This window comes from Taudactylus pleione, unplaced genomic scaffold (assembly GCF_031769625.1).
Source record: "Taudactylus pleione unplaced genomic scaffold, aTauple2 ptg000054l, whole genome shotgun sequence".
In the NCBI taxonomy this organism is placed as follows: domain Eukaryota; kingdom Metazoa; phylum Chordata; class Amphibia; order Anura; family Myobatrachidae; genus Taudactylus; species Taudactylus pleione.
The window spans coordinates 6,534,613-6,553,440 of record NW_028284456.1 but is presented as its reverse complement, the minus strand read 5'-3'; the positions used below and the strand labels follow the sequence as shown (position 1 = coordinate 6,553,440).

The 18,828-nt window shown below is 41.2% G+C and overlaps 1 protein-coding gene and 1 pseudogene across 1 annotated transcript in view; both read right to left on the bottom strand.

Annotated features, from left to right (window-relative positions):
• The window catches only part of LOC148535219 (putative tyrosine carboxypeptidase MATCAP2), a 537,393-nt pseudogene that overhangs the window by 213,520 nt on the left and 305,045 nt on the right, over window positions 1–18,828 (bottom strand).
• ITPRID1 (ITPR interacting domain containing 1) overlaps window positions 1–18,828 on the bottom strand; it is a 262,968-nt gene that overhangs the window by 147,915 nt on the left and 96,225 nt on the right. The window contains exon 4 of the mRNA XM_088464401.1: window positions 2,947–3,095. Within this exon, the coding sequence (XP_088320527.1) occupies window positions 2,947–3,095 (149 nt within the window). The remainder of the gene's footprint in view (window positions 1–2,946; window positions 3,096–18,828) is intronic.

Here is an 18,828-nt window from a genome sequence, read left to right as displayed (position 1 = left end):
CTTTAATCTGATACTTTATATGAATACTTTTGCAGGAAAAAAAAATTTGTGATCTATCTAATTGCTACTCGTCGTGGTGCATCTTGTGCCAAATGAAGAAAAAAGGTAAAGGTGTATGAGGACACATCTGTAATAGCATTGCGCAACTAGAAGGGCTGTTTAACACCCAAGGAGGCTAGATGTATGTCAACACATCTGTATGTTAAAAATTCCTCACTCAGGACATACAAAAACCCTGACATAAATAACAATGATAAATAGTCAATACTGTGATAAATTTACTATAGTAAAGCAGTATGGAAATAACCCCACTTTTTATCACAGAGAGAAGAAAGCAATTATTATTATTATTATTATCCTTTATTTTATTGTGCCACAAGGGTTCGACAGCGCCTTAAGCAATCAGCTATAATTATATCTTAAAGCAGAGGTTCTCAAACTTTTTGAATCACGGAGCCGTATCAGCATTGTTTTCATGGCACCCATAGGCCGAAAGTTTCTTTTTGAGAAATGAAGTAAAAGTTTTTAAATTAAGTAAATCGTGCTCAGCTGTCATCCTTAGGGTCAGATATGTGGTGGAGGACAGGATTGCACTTGTTTGTCCACAGATTTCATGATTGGCAACCACCAGCATTAGTTTTGCCTATCACATTGACCATAAATAATTTGATTTGGTCCTGGACCACAAAACCGTGGCACTCCTGCAAGTGCACCGTGGCAACTCAGGGTGCCATGTCACCTAGTTTGGGAACCACTGGCTTAAAGGCAAAATATATCAAATCTCTATAACGGAACACTGTCAGTAATATTATTCTGCTACCATGAAGAGAATACTATGATAAGAAACAGCTTTGTGATAAATATTTCTTCCACAGAATTACCACAACTTCTCCTCCTCAATAGTGTGTAGGTGAACTGGTATACTAGAAAATTATTAAAACTTCAGTAAACACATCCTGTCAAAGATTGTTAGGACGCCACTTTGGTTCATATATTTGAATGGAAAGTGCTCAGGAAACATACCATACTTGCCAGCTTTTCTGCACACCCAACAGAGTTGGCCAGTCTCTCGCTGCCACCCACTTCTCACCTGAAATGGGCGGCCCAAAGGTTTGGTGATGCAGTTCGCATTGAATTGCATCATGCCAACTCCAACCCTCACTATAAAATGCAGCGAATTGTAGTTTTGACCAGCAGATGATGTGCAGACAAAGACCTCATGCTGTAAAATGCTGCTGATTGCAGCTTTAAACTGTGGGTGTGAAGCCATAATGACGTGAATGCAGTGCCAGGCGCCTCACCCATTGGAGAGGGTTGCACTTTCAGAAGTTGGCAAGTATGAAATAAAATGGTTACAGCAAGCGAAACGAAAAGTATCCCAAAAAATTTTTTTTTAAGCACACACTATAAAAGGTTACGTTTCCTGCTTGTCATTCAACATCCTAACATCTTAATTATAGGGAACTAAGATAACTGTGAGAGAAATGGAATTAAGATTTCCATGAGAGATTACTTTATTTGTGGCTTGAACAGTTATTTATATAATTTTGTAGTTTATTTTATGTAGCCTTTGTTATCTCATAAAATAATTTTTATGAATTCGAACATAGGAGTGTTAGCAGATACTTGAAAAAGAAGAAATACAGTACTTGAAGGTAGCTGACACCAGGAAATTCCTCCACCAAAGAGGGTAATTTTAGATTAGGAGATCAATTTACAGGTGCAAAGCATGGGTAAGCCTATGTAACAAGGACACTAGCAGAACAAGTACCACCACTGTTCTCCTAACATCAGAATGGCAATAATAGTGGATTTCTATGGAAATAGAAGCATTTTTCCTTTGCAAAAAGTATTACAATAATTATTTTTCTATTTTTTTAATCAATTTTACTTATTTTGTATTTCTATATATATTTTTTCAAGTATAACTGCAACTAGGAGCCCAATTCCTAGCTTCCAGTGCAGTGTGCATGTGTGAACCAGCTACACTAGGTCATGCATGCTCACAGGGAACCGGGACTGCCCAGTGAAGCAGTAATCTCTTACCACTGCCATCCTGTATCGGTGGGTAGCTGAGCACCCTTCTCACTGCTCTGAGAATAACTAAATGCAGGTGGCAGCACAATGTGACACCAATCAGTTGTATTATCAGTACCTAACTGGTGGTGTGAACAGAGGTGACTGGTTTCACATGCACTCCCACTTGCATTGTTTTGCATTTCCACTTGTAGTTATTGTACTATTAGTGGCCTATTAGTGCCTATTTTACCCTTATAAATAACAGTTAATTTTGTATTGGTTAGCTCTGAGGTATTTAATGATCTTTGCTTGGCGGGCAGCGCTTCTGAAACAAGGCTGCACCACCGAAGCACTTTCCCTACTATGAAGTCTGTCAGTCAAAGACTTCACTTGCTAGTTATACAAATATACTGTAGATGCGAATGTCCCTCTCCAGTGAAACTGTAACCCATAGGCTATAATGGCTAATGCTACTGTATCTGAAAATGGTGTTAGCTAATAGGACAAAGATCCAAAAAGCTGAGCTTATTGGAGCTTGGTTAGTGGGGCCACACCGCAATCACCGCTGAAAAAAATGGGGACTGTGGTCTGCAGCATAAGCTTGCCTAACACTAATATCTCCTGCATTCAGACATAAGCTAGTTACTTAAGTCATGTGGAAACTGCCATGTCCCCAAGATTTTCAGGTGGAGTTAAGGAAAACAAATAGTCTGCTTAGGGCCCCATTTAAGAACGTACCTTATTACCAGCAACATATTTCATTTAGTATTGTAGTGATACTAGCAAATATGCCACTGGTACACTGGTATTATTCAGTATTACTCATCTCTCCAGCGTGGTTCAGCGACATCTCCCTCCTCAACAGCGTCTCCTGCTCTGCTGCAGTGACGGGTTTCTGTATCATACGCATGCACATGACACTTTCACCTGGCGGTGACCAGGCAGTGCCCGGAAGGCTTCGCTGAAGTCAGAAATGCTGCTGCCGGGTCCTCATTGCCGGCAATAGAATCCGTATCGCTCTCGCCATCTACAGTGACATACATCAGTGATCTCAGATTACCGCTGTTTGTTAAATACTGAGATGAGGACATAACCCATTAGCGAGTGCTAAAAAGGTTACTGTATGTCTCCTTCATAAATGGGGCCCTTAGTGCGGGGACTGACACCAATAGAGTAGAGAAAGATCCGCATCATTCTTCTTAATCCAGGCTTACATTTACAAGTAATTCTACAAAATTGTCTTTGACTTGGCCATAAAAGAAAAATATTACAACATGAATCTAAATGAAAGCCATGTGCAGAATATAAACTGCAGTTACACAGTACAGAGAAGCAATGCTGTCGCCTTATGCACTGTACAATGTTGTACATATTGCTCACAATCATTTTGTTTTCGAAATATCTTACCATGTATGCAAGAAAGATTCTCTATGCTCTTTACAGCTTAGTTTGGATTAATGAGGCCTCAGTTTCAAGAAAGGGTAGGAAAAGAAATGAAAGTTAAGCTATAGATGTTTCTCCTTACTAGGACTGCTAAGTAGGAATGGACTCTGTGAGAAGCAACATTAAGATAGTTGGGGTGTAAGAAAATGTAAATATATGGCACTTAGGGAGAATATTCTGGAGATTATCATACTGGGCAGTACGTATTGTGTCTTTTATTTATATAAAAAGTATACAATTATGTACAGTACAGTTTGCACAGAACAAATGTACACTTTAATGGGAAATGTTGGCATGGTGGAATGTAGAACAGAATGAAATTAGTACATAGACATCTATTCAGCATGAATTTTTACATTAAAATGTTACTAGTACTGTATTAATGACTCGCCTTGTTCCACCCCCCAACCCCTCCCACTCTCATACTTACCGGCCCCATGTCTGTCCCATCTCCCCTAGCAGTGGGAATTGTTGGGACGTGCGCCCAGGTTTGCACTGTGCAAGCATTGAGAAAAAGGGACAGACCTTCTGAGATTATTATACAGATGTTTATTTGCTGATAAAAGACTGCATTTATTTTAAACAGAACAATTCATGTTATTAAAGACGTGTCGCTGCAAACAAATGTGTTCCAGCTTTACAACTTATTAAAATAAAAAAGTAATATCCCCAAGCACAGTGTTGCCCATATTGCACATGGCACAAACAGCGTGGCAATATAGAATGCCATATACAGTATGTATACAAATAGAAAAACTTTTGTTATCAGCACTAACAACAATATACTGCAAGTCTGCGTGTATCTAGCAAATAAAAGCATGGGGATTTTGTTCATATTCAAAACATTTAGAGGGGTATTCAATATGAAACGTAAACTTTGCTGTCGAAGTCTCCGTTTCATATCGGAGTTTTTACCTGTGTTAAAGTATCGGGCGCGCGCCCGCTTATCCCCGTATTCAATATGAAATTAACGAAAACGGGAGACTCCGAAGTTGGATTTGCGTAAAGTTACGAATTTTTCCTTAAAAAAATTGTAGGACCCCCCTAAAGTTGTAAAAACATGGGGGATCACTATGGGTACCCCCGTTTTAGCCTGTAATTGAAAGTCTGGGATTTAAATAGCCACAGCAGGTGTTTTTTCCCGACATTGAAGAAGTGATGCAGAAGAGCACTTAGGTTATTTTTTTCGTTTTTTTAAGTGGTCCCATCAAATTTGGGGTACATGAAAATGGGTACTAGCATATTTTGATGTCCCTAAAGTAAGTTTTTAAAAATTCTGCATTTGTGCACCTGCTGCTATAATTCTATTCTAGAAAACACCTGCCGCATACTTGCAGAATAGCCCTGAACCTATTTCCCTATTGTTAAACAATTTTTGCCCTTTTTTTTTTTTCACCCCAATTTTTAAAATAATTTTTTGGGGTGTCCCTATTTTTTTTTTAAACTTTTTTTGACAGTTCTTTTTAAATGTCATTCCCAGGGGTGCAGGCTATTTTTTTTAAGCCTGCACCCATAAACCCCAATTCTGCACTTTTTTTCGCCACCTGTTCAATGGTGAAAAGTTATCCCCATTTTTTAGCAAAGACTTTTCGAACCTGCGATAAGTCTCTGAAATTGAATACGGTGTAAAAGTCAAACCTGTGATAATGACGTCAAAAGTGCGATATTAACGCAAAAACGATGTTTTCGCTCCGATATTGAATACCCCTATTAAGGGCATATGTATCAAAGCTTGATGTGAGATAAAATTGTGAAATATAGATCACCAACCAATCAGCTCCAAACTATAATTTCTTAAACACAGCCTGCAAAATGTAAGTTAGAAGCTGATTGGTTGGTGATATATATCTCACATCAAGCTTTGATACATATGCCCCTTAATCCCCAAATCTCTGCAAATTATACGCTAGCATATATGACCATACTTGCCTATCCTCCCGATTCGGCCGGGAGTTTCCCGAAAATCGTGTACCGCTCCCGGCCTACCAGAAAGACAGGCAAGACTCCAGGCAGCCGCCAACCCTTCCCCCCTGTGGTTATACGAGAATCCCCCACAGCAGGGGGGGGTGACGTGGTGAATCTCGGCATTGTGTAGTGGGGATGGGGCCAAAATTATGCTATCGTGTGGCCATGCCCCCGCTCCGCCCACAAATGCCAGCCACGCCCCCTTGATTTGCTGATCTGGCTGTCCCCTCCCGGGAAGGGGCAGCCAGAAAGTCAGCAACCCTGTATGCCCAACACACCATTGAATTGCAGTTAAATGCACTCGCCTCTCAGGTACAGAGGGTGACATTCAGACAAGGGCTGGTTTCTGAACCACACCCACCTAGGCCTTATATGTATTGATGTCTAATATGTTTTATATATAAAGAAATATATGTCATATTACAAGCGCTTCTTTCTCTCTGTATTATGTTTTATATGTTTTGTATAAAATTATAGAATCTGATTGGTTGCTAGGGACGTCTTCTCCACTGGTCCTTTTCCCCACTTTTTCACTGCTTGATGTGTGCGTGGTAATTAGAGATGAGCGGTTCGGATTCTGTGGAATCTTGACCGCTCCGAACACCGCTGCTTGGGTGTTCCCACCTGACTCGGATCCCACTTCGAGGCCGAATGTCATCTTCCCAACGTCGGATTCTCGCGATAGTTGGCTTCTATATAAGGCGCAGCGACCGGGACCCGGCACCATTTCACTTGAACGCTGCTGAATGCTGCGCACTGCTCTGCTGTAGTGGTTGTGCAGCTGCTGTGTCCAGACTCACAACAAGTGGCTGGCTGTGCTGTTAAGTGACTGTTTATGGGGCACGCTGCTGTATGCTTCACTATACTTTGCTGTATTGGCTGGCTGTGCTGTGTCCAGAGTCACAAGTGGTTGGCTGTGCTGTTAAAGTCACTGTGTATAGCAGGCACACTGCACGTTGATGTAAGCAGCACTATACTCTGCTGATTAAAGTGGCTGTGTCCAGACTCACAAGTGGCTATGTGTACAAAGCATGCTGATGTATGCTGCGCTGTACTCATGCCCATCTGCTCCAGTGTAAAAAAAAGTAAAATAATATTTCTTTAACAAGTAAAAAAAAAAAAAAAAATGTTTTAAAGAACTTTCAAGTTAAAAGTTAAAAAAAGTAAAAAAATAAACTTTTTATGGTGCTATAGCCCACTGTGTATACAATCACTGTGACTCCTTTGGCCATAGCCCAGTGTGTATACAAGCACTGTGACTCTGTTGGCCGTAGCCCACTGTGTATACAATTACTGTGACTCTGTTGGCCGTACCCCACTATGTATACAAGCACTGTGACTCCTTGGGTCGTACCCCACTGTGTATACAAGCACTGTGACTCCTTGGGCCGTATCCCACTGTGTATACAAGCACTGTGACTCCTTGGGCCATAGCCCACATGTGTATACAATTACTGTGACTCTGTTGGCCGTACCACACTGTGTATGCAAGCACTGTGACTCCTTGGGCCGTATCCCACTGTGTATACAAGCACTGTGACTCCTTGGGCCGTATCCCACTGTGTAGGAGGGCCCAAGGACAATTCCATCTTGCACTACATTTCATTTCTGCTACTGCTGTGTGGCAATGTTTCATAGATGTGCTTTAAACTGTGGTGTCTGTGCCGCTGCTCTGTCGTTTAGTAACCATCCAGCTCACTGCAACCTTTGACACTATATTGTGAGCTGTGAGGTGGTCTAAATTGACTGTAAATGACTGGAAATTAATGTTATTGAGGTTAATAATACTCTAGGAACAAAAAAAAAAGCCCAAATTATGTGATTTTAGATTTTTTTTTGTAAATTTTTGTAAAAAATCCAAATCCAAAACCAGTCACGGCTGTTTGGCAAATCCAAATCAAAAGCCGGCTGACGAATCAGAGCCAAATCCAAATCCTGCAAAAATGGTCTGGCGCACATCTCTAGTTGTAATTGGTTATATATTAATATTTAAAGTAAAGGTTGCAGACGGACTAGTGAGCAGGGCCTTAAGTCAGTGGGTCCCACCAAGGATCACCCCAGCCAGGGCTGCCATCAGAAATTGTGGGGCGGGCCCCCCACCTGGGAGGATGGGGCAGATCACATTTTCTCATGCACCCTTTTTAACTAGTTATCTAACTTGTGTCAGCTGTTTTTCTAGGTGCTTAGCAACAGGTGTGCTTGGTAACTGTCTCACATTTAAAAGCAAAGTTGCTGTGAGCTTTAAACCTTGATAGCATACCCTGAGTTTAACACTAATGTGATGGCTATGTCCATGTTATAATTCTGAGCAATAGAGTAGGGACTTGCAGTAAAGTGGGGTCCCGTGACGGGGGCTGCAAGCTTAAATGCATTGATCAATTCATGAACCAAAACCCCACTGTTTATTATGTTTATTATTATTATTATTATTATTATTATTGTTAGTTATTATGGTGAGTGCAGAGCCCCTGTGATTTCTATATATATATATATATATATATATATATATATATATTATATACATATATATATATATATATATATATATATATATATATATAGCCAGAACCACATAAAATGCATTAAAATAGCCAAATCCACTGAAAAAGCCAGATCCACGTAAAATACATTGAGATAGCCAGATACACATAAAATACATTGAAAAAGACAGATCCACATAAAAAGCCAGAAGGACAGGAACGTGCAGGACACAGGGCAGGGATGGCTGGCTGGACTAGAGGGGAGACAGGGAAGGCTGGCTGGACTAGTGGGGAGACAGGGAAGGCTGGCTGGCTGAACTAGAGGGGAGACAGGGAAGACAGGCTGGACTGGGGGGGGGCACAGGGCAAAGAAGGCTGGCTGGAACAGAGCAGGGAAGGCTTGCTGGAACGAGGGAGGGGAACAGGGCAGGGAAGGCTGGCTGTACTAGAGGGGGGAGCACAGGGCAAGGTAGAATCAACGCAGACGGTATTTCAAATATGGCGTGGGCCGAGAGCCAATCAGAGCTCGCGGACCGGCAGCCAATCAGAAGTGGCCGCTGTGGCCGCTCCTGATTGGCTGGCGTCCCGTGAGCTCTGGCAGGCTAACGGCCGGTGCCAAAATTTAAATGCTACCGGTGTAACGATTGTTTCAATTCTCCCTGGCTGACAGTGCAGCACCGGTGCCACCCGGGCCCCCTCTCTCAGCATTCTCTCCGGACCTGGGACGCGAGGCCCGGCGGTACCCCCCTGATGGTGGCCCTGACCCCAGCCACCCACCTGACCAATCCAACCTTGATAGCCATGAGTGGACAGAAAATAACTTACCTCATATAATCTTTTACAGACAGTTTAATCATCCCCATTTTGCATATGGAACCTATACAGGAAAAGTGACAGATGTTAGAAAGTGGAAACATGCCATGCTGTTTTATATACATACAAATATATAATAATAAAAAAGTTTTTTTTTATCCCAGTTTGTCATCCATTTACCTCCACAATATTATATCAGAATCTGACAATTAGAAGATCACCATGGGGAAGGTAGTCTCATGATCTCACGAATGGTAGGGAACCAGGAAACCAGACTCAAACCATTTTGTTAGTTGAGAGGCTGAAGTTGTTATAACACATTTTTATGTGTGGCTGGAATTTTTATTTTTTATTTCCTGTATTATAAATTGTGATTGCATTACAGTAAGGAATTTTTAATTCATGTGATCCTGCATGGTGCCTACACACCTGTGACTAAATCAACAAAAAGTGTGATAAGCCATGCAGCACATCGATCAATAGCTGACATCAGCAACCATAAAAAATTACTATCTGAATGCTATTGAAAATTACAGTCTTTTTCATCTTGATTTGGATTTTAACTTTAAATTATTATGAAATGCTATATATTTTAAGAAAATCTGACATCAAATATTTTAATGTGTATTTTTAACTGTATAGAATTGTCTTAGTATCCATTGCTACACATATTCAAAATTCCAGGTGTTTCATCCTATTTTATCAATGTGCATTCCCGTCAGTATGGATAAATTCTGTGTAAACTTATTAACTTATTAAAAGCTTATTTTTTAAAGCTTAATAGTGATAATATACCATGTTATATTTTCAATAAATACTTCATAAATAACCATTTAAAAATTGCCCAGCACTTCTATAAATAAATAATGATGGGATAGCGGCCGGGGCTGCGCTCCTAAATGCCACGCATTCTGGAGCTTGATAAATCAGATAGCTTAGCAGCCCCATCGAAAATATGGGGGCTGCTTTTGCGGTCAAAATGGAGGGGCCGCGGCAGATATCGGAGATATTTTATAGGACAGTGCCGTAACAGGGCGGCAGTCTGGGGCCCCCTCCTCTCTCTTTGCGGCGGCCACGGCGCACTGACAGGTTCAGTAGACTCCGGGCACTAGTATGTGCCCAGAGTCTACTGTGCAGGTGATTTCCCTACTACGCATGCACAGAAAGCAGGGAAAATGGCTGCTGCGGCCATTATCCAGGTATCCTGTGTAGGCATCCTGTGACTTCAGAGAGGTAAGTATTAGAAAGTATGGGTGCAGGGGGTGCGGTGTGGGCTGCACACCTTGCACTCATCACTGGGGATGATCGCTGAATCAACCCCTGAAATCTCTTTGCAGACCAACATTGAAGATAATGTCTAGCAGGGCTGCCTGGGGGGGGGGGGGGGGGGGGTTATGCTGGGACTGGAGTCCCGTTCCCGGACAGAAGGGGGCCCGCCCGCGGTGGCATTGTGTGGCTGCGATCAATCTCCCCTGTTGTGTGTGATCTCTGTATGCCAAGCTTTACCATGATCAAAGATTGTGGATTGATTATCCTGTCTAAATGTATTGAGTGCTGTGCTGCTCATGAGCCTGTCAGGCACTGTGCTAAGATCCTTGGGGAGGCTGCTGTAAAATGAGACAAGAGTGAAATGCTAATAAAGCACCGTTTAATGTCAAAGTTTTTCATGCAAACACAGAGGACTGATTAACTCCGTATTTCATGTATGCAGCTGTTGGAAAACTGTTATAGCACAGCACTTTGGAAGAGATGAGAGTGTGACAGTGTGTGTATGAAGCCAGCCCCAGAGCCCCAGAACCTGTGTAATTATGAGGGTCCCGATTTTATGGGATTGTGTGACAGTGTGTGACCCTGAAGATGTTCAAACCTACAGTAGGCAATAACCTAATCCTGGTCAAACTACACCACCATGCCAAAGTTGGTGGAGCTAGGTACAAAATTCTGGCCATGCATAAAGGACAAAGACACACACTTTCTTGTTTATTATATAGATTACAATGAGGGTGCTTGTTTTACTTGCTTATACATTACACTACACTACTGTTTCTACTTGCTTCTTTTAAACATATTCCTTTAAACGGTTTTAGCGCTGGTTCATCATGAATATTTTATATAATTAGACTTTCAAGTGTTTGATCAGTAGCACACCTTGGTATTGTGTGTCTTCTCTACGGCTATCTTGGTATACACACCTGGGTCAGACCAATTTAGCCACACTCATGAGTTGTCAAAATGAGAACTGATTCTGTTGCTCAGCACTAGGGACAAGGTGGAAGGACTGGCTTATTTGTGGTAAGCTAATTTAACTTCACAGGTCTCATCAGTTCAGTGTGTGCTAAATGTACATAGAATATAAATAGGAATACTGTACGTATGTTCCAGATACCAATGTCCTACTGTAACCCTTAGTAGTCAATTAAATATTGCTTCGTTTAGTATAACTTGCACTACACTGAACAAAGCTAATATCCAACTGGTTTCTATGGGTTACAGCACACACATTTATAAAAGATCCAGCAACAGTTTATTTAGTGTTTGCATAGCAAATTTGTCCACCTATGCATGTGTCTATTATAATTCCCATAAACTCCCATTTATTGTTTCCTGTCACAGATAAATGCATTGATTAATCTATATTTCTGTTTGCACGTTAGCTATTACTAGTATCTTTTATCTTACCAGTTTGCCTCGTGCTCTGCGTTCCTGGTATGCTGCAAACAGAAAGAGTTCAGTGCGATAAGCTTTATGTGGCAATCTGTTGTACATTTTACTGTGTCTGTTAATGTGAAACAGAAGATTATACATGCAATATACTTCATAGTTGATATGTAAAACATTGACCATTATACAGTCAGGTGCATAAATATTGGGACATTGACAGAGTTTTCATATTTTGGCCTCTATTCACCACCACAATGGCTTTGAAATGAAACAAACAAGATGTGCTTTAACTGCAGACTTTCAGATTTAATTTGAGGGTAATTACATCCAAATCAGGTGAACGGTGTAGGAATTACAAAGGTTTCTATATGTGCCTCCCACTTTTTAAGGGGCCAAAAGTAATGGGACTATCAACTCAAAAGTTATTTCATGGACAGGTGTGGACTATTCCCTCATTATTTTATTATTAATTAAGCAGGTAAAAGGTCTGGAGTTGATTCTAGGTGTGACATTTGCATTTGGAATCAGTTGCTGTCGACTCTCAATATGAGATCTAAAGAGCTGTCACTATCAGTGAAGCAAGCCATCATTAGGCTGAAAAATCAAAACAAACGCATCAGAGAGATAGCAAAAACATTAGGTGTGGCCAAATCAACTGTTTGGAACATCCTTAAAAAGAAAGAACGCACCGGAGAGCTCAGCAACACCAAAAGACCCGGAAGACCACAGAAAACAACTGTGGTGGATGACAGAAGAATTATTTCCCTGGTGAAGAAAAACCCCTTCACAACAGTTGGCCAAATCAAGAACACTCTCCAGGAGGTAGGTATATGTGTCAAAGTCAACAATCAAGAGAAGACTTCACAAGAGTGAATATAGATGGTTCACAACAAGATGTAAACCATTGGTGAGCCTCAAAAACAGGAAGACCAGATTAGAGTTTGCCAAACAACATCTAAAAAAGCCATTACAGTTTTGGAACAACATCCTATGGACAGATGAGACAAAGATCAACTTGTACCAGAGTGGTGGGAAGAGAAGAGTATGGAGAAGGAAAGGAACTGCTCATGATCCAAAACATACCACCTCATCAGTAAGGCATGGTGGTGGTAGTGTCATGGCGTGGGCATGTATGGCTGCCAATGGAACTGGTTCCCTTGTATTTATTGATGATGTGACTGCTGACAAAAGCAGCAGAATGAATTCTGAAGTGTTTTGGGCAATATTATATGCTCATATTCGGTCAAATGCTTCAGAACTCATTGGACGGTGCTTCACAGTGCAGATGGACAGTGACCCAAAGCATACTGCAAAAGCAACCAAAGAGTTTTTTAAGGCTAAAAAGTGGAATGTTATGCAATGGCCAAGTCAATCCCCTGACCTGAATCCGATTGAGCATGCATTTCACTTGAAGACAAAACTGAAGGGAAAATGCCCCAAGAACAAGCAGGAACTGAAAACATTTGCAGTAGAGGCCTGGCAGAGCATCACCAGGGATGAAACCCAGCGTCTGGTGATGTCTATGCGTTCCAGACTTCAGGCTGTAATTGCCTGCAAAGGATTTGCAACAAAGTATTAAAAAGTGAAAGTTAGATTTAGGATTGTTTAGTTTGTCCCATTACTTTTGGCCCCTTAAAAAGTGGGAGGCACATATAGAAACCGTTGTAATTTCTACACCGTTCACCTGATTTGGATGTAATTACCCTCAAATTAAATCTGAAAGTCTGCAGTTAAAGCACATCTTGTTTGTTTAATTTCAAAGCCATTGTGGTGGTGAATAGAGGCAAAAATATGAAAATTCTGTCAATGTCCCAATATATATGCACCTGACTGTATAAGGCCTGATTCACAGATGGATGCCGATGGTTACGCAGTTGAGCTATTATTAGTCACCGCAAGTATTTGCCCACAGTGTGATTACGTCCATCTCTATATCAGGCCCATAGTACAGTGATGATCAGTATTCTATAGCTGGGGATGGGGGCACGATGACGCAGTCCAATGTAAATTGCATTGTTAAGAATCCAAGCTTCAATCTTCACTAGGGAGGCGGGATTACTCTCCCAGAATCAGGGATAGCTTTCTGCACTTTGCAAGTCTCCCGGACATCTTGAAATGAGGTGGTAGAATTTTAACATATTAACTTATCTCCTACAAATGGGTCAACAGAGATATAGGGCCATATTCAATTAGAGACGAAAAGTCCATTATCGACGAGAATTTATCGCCGATGACGTAATTTTCACCTATTTCAATTATCCCCATAATCAATTTCAAAGACTTTTCGCCGGTGCGAAAAATCTTTGTTAAAAAACGGGTTTAACTTTTCTCCATGTATTGCATGGCGAAAAAAAGTGCAGAATTGGGGTTTAGGGGTGCAGGCTTTAAAAATATAGCCTGCAGTCCTGTGAGGGTCCCCTAAAAGTAATCTGGGTCTAAAAAATTTTTTACAAATCCTCAGGCCACCCCAAAAAATGTACTTTAATTTTGGGGGCAAAAATAATTTTTTTAAATGACTTTAGGGATTTAAAAATACGCTTCCACCCATTTTCATGTACCACAAACTTGATGGGACAAGTTATTTTTTCCCCAAAAAAATCTAAGTGCTATTCTTCACCCCTCTTCTAAAGCCACAATAATGCACCTGCCGTGGCTATTAAAAACACAGACTACCTTCAGCAGCCCAAATCGGGGGTACCCATAGTGATCCCCCATGTCAGGACATCTTTATGGGGGTGACAGGAATATTTCCAGAAAATTTGATGGACTTTTTGATACTTACCTTTCCGCCGCGGCCCGTTTTCGCTGGATCCTAATTGAATACTGGGATAAAGCGGGCACGTGCCCGATACTTTATCCCAGAAAAAGCTGCGTTGAGGGCGAAAAGTCCGACCTCGGACTTTTCGCCCAATATTGAATACAGGCCATAGAAGGATAGTAGTTAGAAGTCACCTGAGTTATTCATGATATTGCCTTCTGTAACCACCCTTCAGAAAACCTGACATAGCTGAAGAAGGCTCTGAAGGAAAACACCTACAAAATTCTCTACAGATGGTATCCTGAGCTGATACACCTGCAAGCCATCTTCACACATCATTGTTGGTGATTATGGGGCTCATGTTGAGTTGAATTAAATGTGCAACTAATTTGCAAGCACACAAACCCCAAGAATTGTGGCTTCACAGCGCTAAAATGACACAATTCATACACTATATAGTACTTGTCTGGAGAGTGTTATTAATAGCTTAAATAGTTGTATTTATCATGTAAAACAAAATTATTAAAAAAGCAAATACATAATTAAAGTATTTAGTTCAAATTAACACACACATCCATCATCTTCTACTTTAAAAGATTAATGAGACTCTGCTTTATTGCTGCTGACAATGGGATTTATGTACACTCATCCAATCAGAAATGGGCATTCATTGTAATCATCAACTGTTCGCATTTTGCAACTGAGGTTGAGCACCTACAAGAGATTAGCCTCCTAACAGGTGCATATGTGTCTTTGTTGTGGTCAACATGGGACGCATGTTGTGTGAATTTGTACTTACTGAGATAACACGCTATCTTCTGCCTCTGTTCCGCCTCCCTAAGGGCAATGGGTTGTAAGCGCAGAATTACCCCACTCAGCATAGAAACGGATATGTAAAATGTTTTTATGTGCATGTACTGTTAAGAAAGACGTAATTACACGGGAAAAAAAACAAATTGGGTTTGTATTCATCTCTACATGAGCTGCTATGTGTCCATGAAGGCACTTTGTAGACACATCTGGTTCAACTGTCCCAAAATAGCCCACTCTGGAAAGAAGTAATAATGGTATAGCTGCCTTCCTCCTACAATTCCCTTAAACCATACTAGGAATGCCCAAGCACACACAAACATGAATCTGACACATCCTAACTGCAACTAAGTACCAAATCACTACCAACTGGAAGAATAAAGGTCTACCCTCCTCTCTATTATTACCTAAGTTTGCCAAACTCATTGTGGAGGGCACATTTCAAGCATAATGGAATGTGCACTATAGACCTGATGTAGAAGTGCATGCAGTGTCGGCCAATGTTGTCGCACAGCTTATGCTTCCCACTGGTTACTGCCAGGAGACACAGAGCGAATTTGGACGCAGAGAGAGGCAATTTCAGTGGGCGTGTCTGGGTGGTAATGGGGTTGCTAGCCAGATGCAGGTGGGTTGCGGTCAGTGACTGCGTCTTAAGATGCAGTTTTGCTGAAATCGAAGGCTGTTCAGACAGATTCTGTGCCTCCAAAAGGCTGGTGCAATCTCTGAATGTGAGTCCGATGGTACGGCTTAATATGCACAGCGGAAGATTTGCACCGCAGCCGGTGGGCATCTTAGTATGAGAAACATCAGTCATGGATTTGGCATAAAGATGTAATCGTGCTTCGGCAAAAGATGCAGTCGCGGTTGCAATAGCGTGCACCTCTGAATCAGGCCCTATAGGTTCCCCTCACTAATTCATTAAATGAATGACCTATCTTACTATGAAATCTGCTTGTGGAAGCCTGGCAGGGTGTCGCTATCAACCTCCAGCCCCTGTAACTATCTCACTTCCCCTGCCCTCTTTACCTTCTCCTTACTTTACTTTTCACCTATGCATTATACTCTATCTTCCTATCTAATTCCAAAAAACAAACTGGCTTAACCCAAAAAATATGTATTGACCCACGTTTGGTATGCATAAATTGCTGCGAGACAAACTCTGTAACATTTACACCTAAAGTGTTTCATTAAATGTGTACGCTTATATTTGATGCCTCCCCAGCCTTGCTCCTTCCCTTCTTGCCCCTTAACTTCAGTGCTTACATGTCAGTTATAAGAGATGTAGGGTAAGTACACACTGCAACGATATCTGCACAATTTGTATTTTACAGGCAAATTGGAGTGACAAATCATGCATATCGTTTAGTGTGTATGCGCAATTGTGCACCATCGTGGGCCATACACAATATATTTTGGTTGGCCATGCTGCACGGCCAATCAGAAGATATCATGTACGAGGTGGTGCAGTTTAATGAAGGACTGAACAAGATATTGTTCCGTTGTTCATTAAATTGCAGTGTGTACCCTGTGCCCCATCGAGTAGGAAAAGTAACATATAGAACAAAACTATAGGATTGAACATCAAGTAGAACTTTAGTTAATAAATATCCATCTCAAATTGGATATAAGCATAAGGGGTGCATCTGGGTGGGGGCAGATGGGGAGACAAAGTTGCAGAGAGGGCAGTCAGCTGGACACAGTTATTCTAAATCAGGGGTTATGAGCTGCAGCAATAGCCCCTGTCTCTGCATTGCCCTTCCTCCTCAACCCTGACAGCAGCAGCCTGGGTGGGATCAGTGTCTGACAGGCTGTTGCTTCCTAAACGCTGCTGTGTAGCTGAAAAAGATGAGATTTGCAACAGGTAAGTAATACAATAAGGGGATATAGTTTATGGTATGTAATATTAAGAGTTACAGGATGAGGGGTTAATGCATTATTGGGGGAGGGGAGAGATGAAGATTTTTTTAATGAGACTGTGTGGGGTAATTAGGTGGTTAATGTCCAGAAATGTACTTGTTTGATGATCATGAGACAAATTAATGATGGGGATTACATAGGTAATTAATTGTAAAGGCATTATGATATTACATTGAATGGGGTTGTTACAATTATGTTGAAAGAGTAAATCGTTTTTAAGGAAGGGTTAGTTATTTATGAGGGAATGATATTGTAAGGCAATCAAAAATATTCTTTGTTTTATATGGCAATCACTGATGCTCTGCATTATATGGTGGTTACTGTGATGTTCTCTGCACTATATGGCGGTCACTGATGCTCTCTGTATTATATAGCGGTAACTGAAACCTCTGTATTATATTGTAGTCACTGTGATGTACTCTACATTATACTGCAGTCACTGTAATGCTCTCTGTATTGTATGGGGGCCACTGTGATGTTCTCTGCATTTTATGGTGGTTAAATAGGCAGAGGATGACTTCTATCTACTTGGTGGAAGCCGAGCTAAGTCTTTGCGCCAGGTGACATTATGCCTAGCTTCACCTATGCAGGCACACATACTATACAGTAGAAATACTTTTCTAAAAAGGGGATGTTCTTACTTGACTAGTATTACATTATATGTTCTTTGGTATAGTTCTAACTTAGACTAGACTTAGAGATACTGTAAGACTGTGAACAACTTGGGAACGTTGCAGGTTCTAGAAACCGTTACTGCAAGTTCTGAGAGATCCAGAGAGACTGTGACAGAAGCAGGTCACCTTTCGTCAGCCTTTGGTTTTTCAGGCACTGAGGGAGACTTACAGGAGTTGACAAAGCTACAGAAAAGTAATTTGAAATGTCAATGTTGGGGGCATGTTGCTGAATGGCCATCGATATACATTAAAAGATGGAACGTATATGCCCAGTGGTATGTATCATATGCCCTTATAAGTATATATAGCACTAGTTTCAAAACCCTGTGCACCTGTAAAGGTCAGGTAGGAATAGAATCATGGAAATTAAATAGCCACAGTCACTTGGAAAGGGTCCCAATGAAAATAAAAATAAAAATAAATGTGTCAAAAAAAAAAAAAAAAAAAAATATATATATATATATATATATATATATACAAAACAATAATTCCAGTGATCGCCAAAATTTTAATAAAATAAATAGATAACACCCTGTTGCTGTTAAAAAATGGTTTCTAGCCAACAAGAATAAGAAGAATTTTAGAGCTATAACAATGCTGTGGGTGTATTTAACCAATCAATTGATTGCAAGTGTGCCAAATAAACATAAAAATAATGATCATTTATTTTAATGGAATCGGTATGTAATGCTGGTGGCTGTTTATCCACCGGATCAAATACAGAATGCGTCAGCCCGGGGGGTCAAAATCCCGACAACTGAAGGTAAGTACCCTAACCCTCCCCTCTCCCCCCCATAACCCTAACCCTCTCTTAGGGGTCCCTAACCCTAACCTCCCCCCCTAGTGCCTAACCCCAACCTCCCCCCCATTAGTGCCTAAATTTAATCCTCCCTCCCCGCACCCTAAACCTAACCCTCCCAGGAGGGTGCCTAACCCTAACCTTCCCCAGTGGTGCCTTTCCCCTACCCTAACCTTCCTTGGGCGCGCCTAACCCTAAGTCGCCCCGGGGGTCCATAAACCTAACCCTCCCCACCCAGCGACTAGACGCTAAGACACCCGGCATACCTTCGTTCAGTATTCCGGGTGTCGGGATTCCGTAGTGGGGCTAATAATAGGCATCGGGATTTCGACACCTATCTTTAGTCCCATGTCATGATGTAAGTGTCGGGATATCGGTGGGCGGGATAGCACCCATCGGTATCCGGACTGCATCCCATTTTAATAGCAGAAATATAAACAACCTTAAACTCAAAATATATATACTATTTAAAGTACTTATTGTAACAAT